This window comes from Myxocyprinus asiaticus, chromosome 26 (genome assembly GCF_019703515.2).
Source record: "Myxocyprinus asiaticus isolate MX2 ecotype Aquarium Trade chromosome 26, UBuf_Myxa_2, whole genome shotgun sequence".
Classification (NCBI taxonomy): domain Eukaryota; kingdom Metazoa; phylum Chordata; class Actinopteri; order Cypriniformes; family Catostomidae; genus Myxocyprinus; species Myxocyprinus asiaticus.
The window spans coordinates 42,584,297-42,598,608 of NC_059369.1; the positions used below are offsets into that span (position 1 = coordinate 42,584,297).

A 14,312-nucleotide genomic window follows, 5' to 3' on the forward strand; every position below is an offset into this window, starting at 1 on the left:
GAACAAAACAGAACACAATAGAATAGAATGCAATACAATACAATACAATACTACTATTCCTTATTGTAAACATGCTGTATTATGGTGTGTCAAGCCGTGTCGGAATTACCAGAATTACAGGATTCTTAACAATCATTCATGTGTTGGTCAAACTTGTAAATACAATTTGGAAACTCAGAATTCTATGAAATCTCACACTTGATCATTGTGACATCATTTAAAAGAACTAAAATAGCAGATGCATCAAAAGTTAAAGGTTATGATAACCACTGTTTCCTGGGGTGCTTCACATTTTGCAAGAACATTTAGAGGTGAATAAATGCAGTGATAACTGTAAATACTGTGCTGTGATCAACAATGCTGCTCATTTTGGCATTATGAGAGTTGCCATAGAAACAAATAATTTCATGAACTGAGCACGACTGTCAGTGTTGTAACAGTACCTGTTCAGTGAATGTGTCCTCCAGGTGTGTGAGTGTAGCTGCAGTGCCCACCGGCAATGAAGTGGAGTGTGTGAGCGGGATGCCCATGAGAGAACAGCCATCCATCAGTGCCCGTTCAGCAGAGAAACTGCCCCTCTGTACCCGAACCCTGCGCACTGACATACGCCGTGGAATCCCACTCTCCAGAACGGAGTCACGAATCTTCTGGAAGTTCTTACTAAGCTGGTATTGACGAAACGCTGTCTGGATCTTACAGGCCGCTCGCCGAGAAATCAGAGGACCACCATATTTTTGTTCCAACTCCTCTATCTGCATAAACAGACCGACAGAGAGACAGAGCATACATAGCATTATACAGTTAATATCTAAGAATCAGTTTCACATGCACATATGCCCATGAATCATGAATACTGTATCATACCTGTTTTTGTTTGAGATCAGGAGAGAGCTCGTATTCTGGATGATGTGAGCAGGGAGGCACGTCAGGCTGAATGTCTTTTTTCTCATCTTTCTGTTCCTCTATGGCAGGAGTCGAGCTGCAGTTTCAAATGACACATGTGAGCAGTGGCTGACCCAGCTTTGCTGTCTTTTAATCTTTATTGATCAGAATCAAGTGCACACCCATGGCTAATTAACTCCACTGAATTACTGCATGCGGTGTTACATGGCTCTTAAATTCAATGCCGTCTTCTTGGAAAATGAGGCAATCAACTGAAGGTTTCAAACTTCTTCTGAATCACCTTTTAAATGATGTCGGCAACTATTCATCAAATGAGATGGTAAAACTTGCTACTGCAAAAATAAATAAAATACTATTAATATTTTATTCTTTAAATTATTCATCAAATGTGATGGCAAAAACTGCTTCTAATAATTAATAATAAAAGATAATAAATATTTTTAAATAATAATAAATTAAATACTATTATACTATACTACTGGCTGTTGCTGATGGCACCCTTCACGAGAGTTTGTAGTTTGCTAGCCTGCTTAGCATTTCTTTTTCTTATACATTCATCATTTTATCATTTGCCATTTTACTATGTGCTTCAGGTTTTTCCGCTTTTCTACTGTGTGTATTATACCGCATGCACCCGTTTCTCTCGTTTTTTTTCTTTTTCTTTTTTCTGCTTTTTTCCGCTCATCTACATCTCACGTCTCAACTGCGTGCGTTCGTTTTCTCCACTGTGTTTTACACAGATTATTGCATCAATCTCTGACATCTGCTGATTAGGAACCACATCGATCTCAAACCCTTGCCGCTCATGAACAACCATAACAACAACAACAACAAAAAACAATTGTGGTAAGTCATGGCATCTGTTTATGTTATTGCTTCCTGCATTACATGCCACATGTTTACTATAGCTTCTTCCATCAGCAGTGAGGGTAAATGTAAGGAATTAGTCAGGCTGATAGAGAAGTTTAATGAGCTAGAGGCATGCATCCGAACACTAGTGGAGGTCATTGAGAAAGAGAAGCCGGTAGATACTGTTTCGGATGCGGGTAGAACAGCAAGAAACACACACACTTTGGTTCCGGCTTAAACCGGATGAATATATTAGTTTAAATTAATTTACTCCCTCAGGTTATTGTTAAAACATGAGCCTCGTCTGAAGGGTCGAAGAGGAGGTGTTGCTGCAATTTACAGTGAAGTTTTTGGTGTTACTCAGAGGACAGGATATAAGTTTAAGTCTTTTCAACTAATAATGCTTAATGTGACACCATCAGATATAAATAAAAAATATCTGTCGTCTTTTGCCCATGCTACAGTATGTAGATCACCCGGGTTGTATTCTGATTTCCTTGGTGAATTTGCAAATTTTCTATCTGATCTAGTAGTTACTGTAGATAGAGCTTTAATTGTTGGTGACTTCAACATTCACATAGATAATGAAAATGACACAATGGGATTAGCATTTATTGATATTCTCAACTCTCTTGGAGTCAGACAAAATGTGACAGGACCAACTCATCACCATAATCATACGCTAGATTTAATTCTGTCATATGGATTTAATGTTGATAATATAGAAATTCTACCACAGAGCGATGACATCTCAGATCATTACCTCATCTCTTGTTTGTTGCGATTAGCTAATGTCACTCAATCCACACCACGCTATCGTTCAGGTAGAACTGTTCATTCGACCACTAAACATAGCTTCACTAATAATCTTCCAGATTTATCTCATATACTCAGTAAGCCAAAAAGTCTAGAAGAACTTGATGAAATAACAGAAAATATAAATACAGTCTTCTCTACATTTATGCATTTGGCAGACACTTTTATCCAAAGCAACTTACAGTGCACTTATTACAGGGACAATTCGCCTGGAGCAACCTGGAGTTAAGTGCCTTGCTCAAGGACACAATGGTGGTGGCTGTGGGGATCAAACAAGCAACCGTCTGCTTACCAGTTATGTGCTTTAGCCCACTACACCATCACCACTCTAGGGGGCCTGGGTGTCTCAGCATGTAAACACACTGACTACCACACCTGGAGTCGCAAGTTCAAATCCAGGGCGTGTTGAGTGACTCCAGTCAGGCTTTCTAAGCAACCAATTGGCCCGGTTGCTTGGGTGGGTAGAGTCATGCTGGGTTAATCTCCTCGTGGTTGCTATAATGTGGCTCTCGCTCTCAATGGGGCGCGTGGTGAGTTGTGCGTGGATGCCGTGGAGAATAGCGTGAGCCTCCACACATGCTAGGTCTCCGCGGTAACGCACTCAACAAGCCACGTGATAAGATGCGTGGATTGACTGTCTCAGACGCAGAGGCAACCGAGAATCGTCCTCCGCCACCCTGATTGAGGTGAGTCACTACGCTGAATATCCATGTCTCAGGATTCATATCCCGAGGTTATCAGAGCCTGCCAGATCAAGCTCCGTTCCTGCTTGGTGTCGGACTCCACTGCTACATGTCGCTGAGAGATGACGACAAACTACAGCCAGTGCTAGCCAGACATCACTTCAGTTTTTTTACTTCAGAGGATGAACTCACATCTCAAAGACACACACATACTAACATAACCCCATACATGATAAAGCTATTTTTTTCTAGTGCTGATCTCATGAAAACATGTTTCTGAGTGGAGGGCGGATGTTTAAATCATGAGAGATGTTGCAGAGTATGTTTCTTCTGCTTAACAACATAGCTCAACCCCATTTCCATTTCTTCTACTTCTCTCTCAGTGTAGACACGGGTTTACAACACACCCAAGCACACTGCTGACTGCATCCACTGTCAGCACATTAGCAGCCACCCTGGAGTAAAGAGCACTCAAGCTCTGCAGGCACCCATACGTGAGGAGGAGAAAGCAGAGTTTTTCATTTTTAATGCTATAAGTACTGCTCACTTCTGAGGAAAAAGTATAAATGCTGCAGAACTTTAACTAAGTGGCAGATCATTAGGTCGCTACACATTTGATCTGTTGGGGTTCCACACTGGACTAAGACTGAGTGTAAATGTAAGTTCTGAACTCTATAGCATCAGGCGTCACACCCCTAATTGAGAGAATATGATTAGTGACACATAGAGAGTGATATAGGTAGCAGGTAGTTTGATGACTAAATTTAATGTGCTTTTTCATATTTTTGGATGATGATACCTCAAAATCAGGCAGAAACCTATGCAGAAAAGCTAAATAATAAGTTGTACTTGTCTAGCTAATATTACTATTGCTCAGGGTTAGTGATTTGAACAAACCTCAAAGCCTTAGTATTGTAGGTTCGTAACTTGTTCGGCACCATTTGTGCTACGGACAAGAACGATACCTCACATCATGCAGCTTGTTAAGGAGATATGAATATGGAGACCCTTAGAGGATAGGTAGGGATTTTATTTTCTGATAAATTCTGCATTCCCTTACAATAGTTTGCACTCCCTGGCAATTATTCTACAACAGTGATTGTCAGGGACATTATTTGTTGTTCCAATTTATTTTCAGAGTTTAGACATGAACTTTATTACTACCTGCTGGTGGAACTCCAAACTGCAAATGTAGGAACTGAATTTAGACTTTGCCCTTAAAACAGACATGGTTTTGAAAGGCCTTAGTGCAATGAACTATTTCTCAGGAAATTAGCAAATTGCACTTTGCCCTACTTCATTAACATGCAATACACCCATAGATAGCGCAAACCTTCCCACCTACACCCACTTGCGCTTTGCGCTGGCACGAAAATTGCGCTTAGAATTAGCTCTCTCATGAAAACGAGATAAGACGAAGCATATGGTCGTAGCGCGTAGCACTGCGCTTAGCGCGGTCACAAAAATAGTGCGCTTAGGGTCTGCTTTGACTCTAGTCATCACCTAGAACATCCTAGCAACCGCAGAGCAGTGCCTTAGCAACCACACTGAACCTCACAGCAACATGCTAAAAACCCTCAGAACACTACCAACCACACAGCAATGACCTGGCAGACAACCACCCACAACTTCTCTGTTTATCACTCAGACTGGCAAATTTGATTTAGAGTCTTCTGTATAGGTTGAAAACAAAAGAGCACTTTCTGCCTCACAGTCTGCTAAAAGAAAAGCTGGTGATTCCTTGACATTTGGACACAAATTTATAGCGTTTACTTTGTTTAGGATGGATTATGTTCGCAGTCAGCCAGAGGGCTGCTCTTTTTATTAAGAATAGCTTTTAAGGCTTGGTTGTTATGGCAGCACTAAATAGACTTTTAAAAGTTGACCAGAGCTCTATAAACAATGCAGAATTGCCAATGCCCACACACACACACACACACACACACACACACCTCTCCACCTGATTGACGGTGCTTATCCATGCCGAAAGTTTTCCAGTCTATCAGACAGAGTACGGATCAAGGTTGAACTACACCTGAAGCATGAACTCTCTCTCAAGCACACACACACACACACACACACACACACACACACTTGCACTCTGCTAGCATAAATCCCATCACCCAGAAAGCCTGAGGCAAAGAGCACAAGGGCCATACACAGAAAACCGCTAGCACTCAACAATGGAATACTGAACCGATGCAGGCAGAGGGGATAAACTACTTTACTACAGTACGATTCACCCAACCCGAAGTCTGACATAAAGGAATATTCTGGGTTCAATACAAGTTAAGATCAATCGACAGCATTTGTAGCACAATGTTGATTACAACAAAAATGTATTTAGACTCGTTCCTCCTTTTCTTTAAAAAAAGCAAAACTCTACAATGGAAGTCAATGGGTGCCAATCCGCAAACGTTTCAAAAGTACACCCACAATACACAAACAATATGTGTGTTAACATGATTTTAGTGTGATAAAATAACTTACTTTTTCTGTGTAAAGTTATAGCCAATTTTACAACTTCATTGCCATGATGATGTAATGTTAACAAACCCTAAAACGCCTGTAAAAATGACAATTTAAATAACCTTACAGCTCAAATAATACATGAGTTTTTACAGAAGAATTAATATAAGTGCTTTGATAAAATTATAAGCTAAAACAAAATTGGTCCCATTCACTTCCATTGCCTCACTGGAACCCAGATATTTGCTTTTGGTTTTAAAGAAAAGGAGGGACAAGTCAAACATATTTTTTGTGGTAATTAGCATTATGCCACAAATTCTGCCGACTGATCTTAACTTGTATTGAACCTGGAATACTCCTTTAAGAAGTTATTTTAATACAGTGAGGTCTTACTGTAACTAAGGGTGTGTTCACACTTGTAGTTCGGTTCTCTTGGTCCTCTTGGTCCGGACCAAATAAGAAAATGATACATTTAGTCCTGGTTCGCTTAGTGTTCACACTGGCATTTTTAACACCGAAACTAAAGATACAAAACCAAAGACATCAGGAAAAAGTCACAACCAGATTGGACAGCTTTTATGACGTTTATTTTGCGACAGAACTTGCCGATCATCCAAAACAATGCTGGCTGCTGGGCTATATGCGCTCGTTGGATTTATATACAGTATGTATATATGGTGGTATTTTTACCAGCTGAGAACAAACGAAGGGCTAATAAAATGTGTAAAGGAGTCAAAACAGTGCCAGGAATTCCTCCGTTGCACACACAAATGAAGATATGCTGCAAGGATGGCTGACGGCGGTTCCGACGCCTGTACCGAACTGTAATGGGCAACATAGCTCCTATGATGAGAAGAACCAGGTATGCTTGAGGTCAGTATTAGGCAAATTACTTCCTGTTTTTGGTCCGTTTAGACATCTTTGGTCCAACTGCACCAGAGTTCGTTTGGAAGTGGACCGAGACCCACTATTCAGGCGGTCTCGGTCCACTTGTTTGGTGCGCACCAAGGTTCGGATGGCAGCGTTCACACTTGTTCAAATGAACCGCACTAACAGAGCAATCGCACCAGAGTTCATTTTAATCAAACCAAACCTGCCAAGTGTGAACACACCCTTAGTCTGAGACCCCATGTAATATTATTAAAAAAAAAAAAAAAAGTTTAACACAAACAAATGTTATGATGTACCATGGGGAAGTAATACTTGCATTATTTCTAGATCACTAATCAAAAAAAGCTTGTTTTGTTAAATTAACCAAGTTCACTTTGCACAAAAGGTCAGATTTCCTGACACAAGATTCTCTTTGGAGCATTTTCAAATCATGCTGAATAACATGGTGGATCATCAGGTTTTGTTCATGCCAGCTCGAGTGCATGCTGTCATTAAGGGCACTTACACATTAGAGTTTACACTGCGTCAGAGAACACTGTGAATGCATTGATTTCAATGGGGATGATGTGTCGGAAGGACGGAGAGGGAAAACGAAAGGGTTTGCGATAGTGACGCTCTCTGACGTAGGCATACGTCAGAACACGGCAGACAAATATATTCATGCGATTTATTCATTACTTGTCCTATATTATTTTTTTCTGCCAGGCTAATAAGGTAGTAATTGTAGAGAGAGAGAGAGCCTAGACAAGTGTTTCACTGTTTACTGGTACATTGTCGAAAAGTTATATTTTAGATAGACATCTCAGTCTGCAATTACCGCTTGTTATAAACTAAACCACCTCCTCCCTCAAGTGTACGTCTTCTAAATGGACCTTTCCCACTCAAACACTCCGTCAAGGTTTTCCCTATTGTGTGAGCGCCCTGAAGCGAAAGGGGGACAAACAAAATACTACGAAATTTTGAAATTCATGCAAATTATCTGATTGAACTTTTCACTAACTCTCTTCTGATTGGTGTATAACAGGTCTCATTCTCACCTGGAGCATGTTATGGAGTCTCCTTCAGGGGCTTCTGGTGCTGGACAGCAGAACTGATGCAGGACCGTCTGACTCCTGTAGAGGTCAAAGGTTAAAATCCATATTACTGCAAATAACTGCTAATAATTGTATGTGACATCGTTTGTTGTTCTTGGGCACCTGAGCACTAAAATTTTGAGCTTGAAATGAGAAGGTTTAAAGTTCAAACAAGGGTTGATCCATGAACTTTTGTTACCTTGAACAAGACACTTAACCTTGCTCAGGGGTACTGACCCTGTAATAAATGGCCCTTACAAAAAATCTAGAGCAAATTTCCCACTCATTACTTTTCACATGCAAATGAGCTTGCAATTGGCTGCAAATGTTTGCTAGAAGTTTGCAGCTCTTCACCGGTAGTGGTGAACATGCAGTAAACCTTTGGCAACAATGAAGAGTTTGCAGCAAAGCTCATTTGCATGTAAAAATAATGAGCTGCAAATTTGCGGCAAGTTTGCCAGAACTTTCGAATTTTGTAAAAGCCCCTCAGGGTAAAAGGCACTTTTACATTTTAATTTCTCCCAAAACACTAAATACAGTATCAACAAAAACTACCACAGCACTTTCCTAAACACCTCTTTGTCATTATGCACTGCAAAATTCTCCTGATCCATGAGATCATCACGTTTTGAGGAAATTTGATGTAACATTTAATACTTTTAAAATGTTGTAAATGTATGTAGATTATAAGAATCCCTGAAAATATCACATTTATTTTTAGACAAATTACTTATTTGTCATTTTCAGTTTTGTACAAGGTGATTAAATCAAAAGTTTTTCAGGGGCCTGGGTAGCTCAGCGAGTATTGGCACTGACTACCACCCCTCGAGTCGTGAGTTCGAATCCAGGGTGTGCTGAGTGACTCCAGCCAGGTCTCCTAAGCAACCAAATTGGCCCGGTTGCTAGGGAGGGTAGAGTCACATGGGGTAATCTCCTCGTGGTCATGATTAGGGGTCTTTGCTCTCAGTGGGGTGCGTGGTAAGTTGTGTGTGGATTGTGGAGAGTAGCATGAGCCTCCACATGCTGTGAGTCTCTGCGGTGTCATGCACAACGAGTCACGTGATAAGATGCGTGGATTGACGGTCTCTGTAGCGGAGGCAACCGAGACTTGTCCTCCGCCACCCGGATTGAGGTGAGTAACCACGCCACCATGAGGACCTACTAAGTAGTGGGAATTGGGCATTCCAAATTGGGTTAAAAAAAAAATCAAAAGTTTTTCAAGATCTGTTCAATCCGTGAAATGATAGTATTTGGGGTAAAAAAGTCCCCTTTGTTGCAAGGGCTAAAGGCTCCCATAAAACTCTGTTAAAGGAACAGTTCACCCAAAAATTCATCATTTACACGCTCTCATGCCATCCCAGATTTTAATTAAGATTTTTAGAAGAATATTTCAGCTCTGTAGGTCCATACAATATAAGTGAATGGTGACCAAACTTTTGTACATCTGAAAGTGAAAGTGGAGATTTAGAGTTAAAAAAAAGGACTTAAATATTTATCTGTTTCTCACCCACACCTATCATATCACTTCAGAAGACATGGATTTAACCACTGGAGTCGTATGGATTACTTCTGTGTTTCCTTTATGCGATTTTTGGAGCTACAAAAGTCTGGTCACTATTCACTTGCATTGTATGGACCTACAGAGCTGAGATATTTTTCTAAAATCTTCATTTGTGTTCTGCAGGAGTAAGAAAGTCATACACATCTGGGATGGCATGAGGGTGAGAGAATTTTCATTTTTGGGTGAACTATCCCTTTAAGAGGGACTCATGTTAGCTGATCCATTCACAATGGAGATTAATTTGTTCATAAAACACTAGAGATTTTATGAAATGCCAAATTTGATTTGAAACTAACAGGAAATAGTGCTCCCCTTTCTGATGTGGTTATTTTAAATAAACATTACCTTAATTTGTTACTCGAAAAAGTTTCACCTGTTTCAATGACGTCACTGTTTCTTCGCAGCCGCCATATTTATGACCATCAGCGGGAGGCGGTGAATGGAACAATGGCGGTGAATGGAAAAACACCCGTGAAACGATATCAAGAAAAACATCAAAAATTGCTTTTGATCCATGCCAAGTTCCAGGAAAAGTGTATACAGGTCTGAAGTCACCACAAATACTGACAAATTTGACTTTCGTGGACTTTACATATTTTATCCACGATTCATCTCAGTACGGCAGCAAGTCTAGATGTGTGACCAGCGAGTGCACACGCCTCATTCAGAAGTTACCAATGTTTTTGTGTTGTTTTCTGCTCTGATGTGGTCAAAAACAGCAGAAATCAGAACTGAATATCTAATATTGTGCAACCTGCTTCTTGTGACTTATCTCCCAGTAAATGTGTAATAATTAAAAGAATATTCTGTCTTTCAGTCTCTATTAGAGATGCAGAAGTCTAAAAATATACCTGTCATAACCTGACACGTAAATGATAACGATATGAGATTAACTATAATGAGCTGCATACATGAGCATAATTGTGCCCTAAAACTCACTCGCCATCAAGTCTCACACTTCCAACACAACAACTAGCTAAATTTGTTCCTGCAAACCCCCGTGCAAACACACACAACACACTCACACACACTGAGACTCTTAGGCTAAGTGTTTTCTACCCCCAAAGAAAAGATAAAGTTAGCATTAAACAAATCAGAGGAGAATGTATCATTCCAGTTTTGCTTGTGGGCAAACACGTGCATGCACACACGCACAAATAGGGTGTACTCTACAAATGCAGTGCAAGATGCACTGAACCAGATGAGCAGTCGTAATGGAAGATACATTTGTCCCCTTTGCAGAAACACACACACGCACAGTCTCTCGCTCTCTTGCTCTCTCTTAGTGTGGTTTAGATTTCCAGCTGGTGGATAAACTCCACATGCACTATGGGAATGTCACTTAAAGCTGCATTGTACACTCAAGTCTATGTGTATGTGTGTGTGTGCGTACACACCAGCATTTGCAATAATGTGTTTTTATTGCATTCTATGTGCTTTTATCAAATGCAGTCTCTACGATACATGCTTTAATAATCAGGAGCATTAAAAGCCTCTTTTAAGACCTTTTACCCTGGAAAGAGTGACTTGGGGTTGTTGATGAACAGTGTTGGATGTAATCTGATCACAAAGTAGTTAGTTACTGTAATCGGATTACTTTCGATCAAAAAAGAAAAAGTTGTGCAACACTACAATTTAAATTCTTGTAATCAGATTACAGTTACTTTTAGATACATTGCTTGGGTTACACATATTTCTAAAATAATATTATTTATTTGTCATACGTTTAAAATATGAATATGTTCACATGTACCTCTGTTTGCGTTTCTGTGACATCTGAAGGGTGTGCGGCAATGAAGGAGAAAATGTATACATTATTTTGAATTTGGTGAGCGGAAAAGATGTTTTAGAAAGTAACTTACAATTACAATTTTAGAGGAAATAATTAGTCATTTTTAGTGGATTACATTTTGAGTAATTAACCCAACACTGACGAATACCGTGGACATGAACTTGTTTTTAATGTAATATTTTTCTCTCGTATTGTCATCAATTTCACACAATCAGCTGAACAGAGCTCTTATTTCAGCGGGACTTTTATTTTGAAAGACTTTGAAGTTCTTCCTGTTTGTGAAGGGTTATTTATATCAAACTTCCCACGACTTGCAAGCTGAAATCTCTCCGAACTGCAATGGTGAAAACGGTCATTTGAGAGTTCACAGCCGATTATACACTCAACACACTGATCTGTGGCTCTGCAGATGGACACTATTGGACACACTGCATGAAAATCAAGCATTAGTAGTGTGTGTTGCATTTCTGTGTGTGTTCGTGTGCGTGCTTGTGAGTGTGTGAAGGAGATGACAGGGCAGAGAGGAGCCTCTCATTCGTTCTGTGGCGCGCATGTGACTGTATTATTTCATTAAATGACATCCTTCTGCTGTTTAATGATCACACTTGGACATATAGAGGCTTTTTTACTATTATGTTTAAATGGTCTTTGATTTCATCTCAAAACTATCACATTACATTACATTTTGCTAATGGCAGCATACTTTAATATGGTACCGAAATGAACAACAAGATGATATCGCACCATTATTAATTTTTTGGTATCGCGATATTTCGTTAGTACCAGTATACCGCGCAACCCTAATGTACATATAAGTATTAAACGTCAAAAGTCAAAGCTACATTTTTTGCTGCAGTGGACTAACTGTTGATTAAAATAATAAAAGTATTTGTATATGCATGTATTTATTTATGTATTTATTCATTTGAAATTTTATGAAGTGAACCCTTTGGTGATTAAAAAAAACCCTGCATTGTGATAATAATAATAATAATAATAATAATAATAAATCCTATTGCCTTGGTAATGTACACAACCCAGCTAGTTTTCATGTAGTACAAATCAAGTAATGGGATGCCATAAAAACTGCATGCAAGTCATTAATACAAGACTTAGAAAAAATGCTGATGAAAGTAGTTTAGATAAATAATGTCACATTGTACGACACATCCCATGAACTAAACTAATGCTGACCTACAATGTGACATTTTTTCTGTCATATAAGAAAGTGTGTGTTCATCTCAAGACAAGACACATAAATACATTTACAGTACACAAATAGTTTCTGAAAGATTATAAACTGTGGACACTGAACCCCTCAAATGACTCTTTAAATGCAAGTGTGTTGCAGCATTTTATGAAAACAGAATTACTTGCATATTCACTGTGGCATACATACTACAGTGCAATGTCTCTGTTATGTAATCCTGATGGCGCATGTAATCTGCCTCACCATTGCACTACTGTCAGACTGCGACTGATTTGTGCTCTTCTAATATTTATGTGTGATTATAACTCACTCGGATGAACGTGAGAGTCCCACTGCTCGACATAGGGTGGCAGGTGGCTGTGGGACCAGGGACCGACAGCAGGGGTCCTGAGCACCATCTCCATCGAGAGAGTCCGGACTGGCATTTCTGGGTCCAGCGGGCACAAGCTGCATATCCTGCGGGGAATGGTGCTGCTGGCTCTGGGATTGAATGGAGGGCGTCCCGTCTCTGCTGGTCGGGCTGGTCCTAGGGGGAGGAGGCGGATGATTACGGGAAGGGTGCCGGTGCTGATGAGCGCTCGAGTCCCGCAGCTGCCGATTCTCAACCGCTAGATTTTCCAGCCGGCGCTCGAGAATGTCGATCCGGTATCGCTGGGTCTGGATGAGACTCTGCTGGTTCTGCACGATGGCGGTGAGCTCCTTCAGATAGAGCACCGCCTGTAGAGGGTTCTCCAGCAGACTCGACATCCCGGTGGTGATGCTCCCCTTCAAAACAGCGAGAAATGATGCGATCTGAGCGGGATGTTTGGGTGACAGTACCCCTGACCGGCTGCACGGGTTAATATTGAAATAGCTGAACCAATAGAGAGCGAGAGAGAGAGAGACAGAAAGAGCGAGAGACCCCCGCCTCCACCTCCACCTCCTCAGTGCCCAGAGCGCGCATGAAGGGATGCTCGGGATGCTGCTGCTGCTGAAGCTGAGGCGAAGATGTCAAAACAGAGGGTTGAAGGGTGCGTGGGCGTGGCCACACGCATAAATGACGTCACTGGGCAAGCAATGAGGCGCAATCACAAACCATAGTTTATGTTGTAGGAGTCTCTTCAATGTAGAGTTGGTGATAAATTCCTACAACTGAAGAACAGGTATCCAAAGTGCTTTATTTATACGTTTCACCTTTTCATTTATGGCCTATACATGTATGGACCTCAATGTCCTACATGTTTGTTGTCGTTCTTTAAATAAATAAATGAATAAATAAATAAAAAGTGTACTTAAAATACATCGCATCTTGTGACTTTGTCATTACAAGTTTCCTTATGAACGTGTCTGTTGCTTAGTTACCGAATTATTTTTTTCCTCATTCTGAGTGCTTTATTGTTATGACAAATTTCTCATACAGTAGCCTACAATAGGCCTACTCATACTGTACATAACAAGAATTATATATATATATATATATATAGCCTATGTATATTATAAAGGAATAGCTTTTATACAGACACGCACAGACAACAAACAGAGCTAATCAAAACATCTTTTCAATTTCTGTAAGCTGTAAAATTATTCATCTGCTTCATATACGTAATTACTGTAACGTATATAATACATTTAACAAAAAGATAACTGACTATTAAGAGCTGTTCATATTTACTTATAGCTGTATTACTGTTTTATGACATACACAAAAAAACAGAGGAAAAAATACACATGTGAACGTACCGCGTGATAACATCAATTTACAACATATTTGTTAGAAAAGAAAAAAATGCATAAAATTGTTTTAATTTGAACAATAATGTTATTTATTAACAGTGTTGGGTAAGTTACTTTTAAAAAAGTAATGAATTACTAACTACTAATTACATCTTCTACAGTGTAATTAGATAACTGTACTAATTACTCTGTCTGAAAAGTAATTGCATTACTTATTACTAATTACTTTCTAAAACCCTGATCAACCAAGGATAGACATGAAACTGTTCATTTAATTCTTTTAAATAAATCGTATAAAATCAAATAAATTATTCATGAACTGGCTAAAGAATTTAAAGGGGCGGCATTAAAT

General features: G+C 39.7%; 1 protein-coding gene across 3 annotated transcripts in view; it reads right to left on the reverse strand.

The window, feature by feature from the left end:
• LOC127417367 (IQ motif and SEC7 domain-containing protein 3-like) overlaps positions 1–13,424 on the reverse strand; it is a 47,503-nt gene extending 34,079 nt beyond the window's left edge. For all 3 annotated transcript variants that reach the window (XM_051657353.1, XM_051657355.1, XM_051657354.1), the window contains exons 1-4: positions 12,558–13,424; positions 7,649–7,723; positions 865–979; positions 444–752 (exon numbers count right to left, since the gene is read on the reverse strand). In XM_051657353.1, the coding sequence (XP_051513313.1) occupies positions 444–752; positions 865–979; positions 7,649–7,723; positions 12,558–12,994 (936 nt within the window). In that variant the 5' untranslated portion in view covers positions 12,995–13,424. The remainder of the gene's footprint in view (positions 1–443; positions 753–864; positions 980–7,648; positions 7,724–12,557) is intronic.
• Between the last annotated feature and the right edge of the window lie 888 nt (positions 13,425–14,312).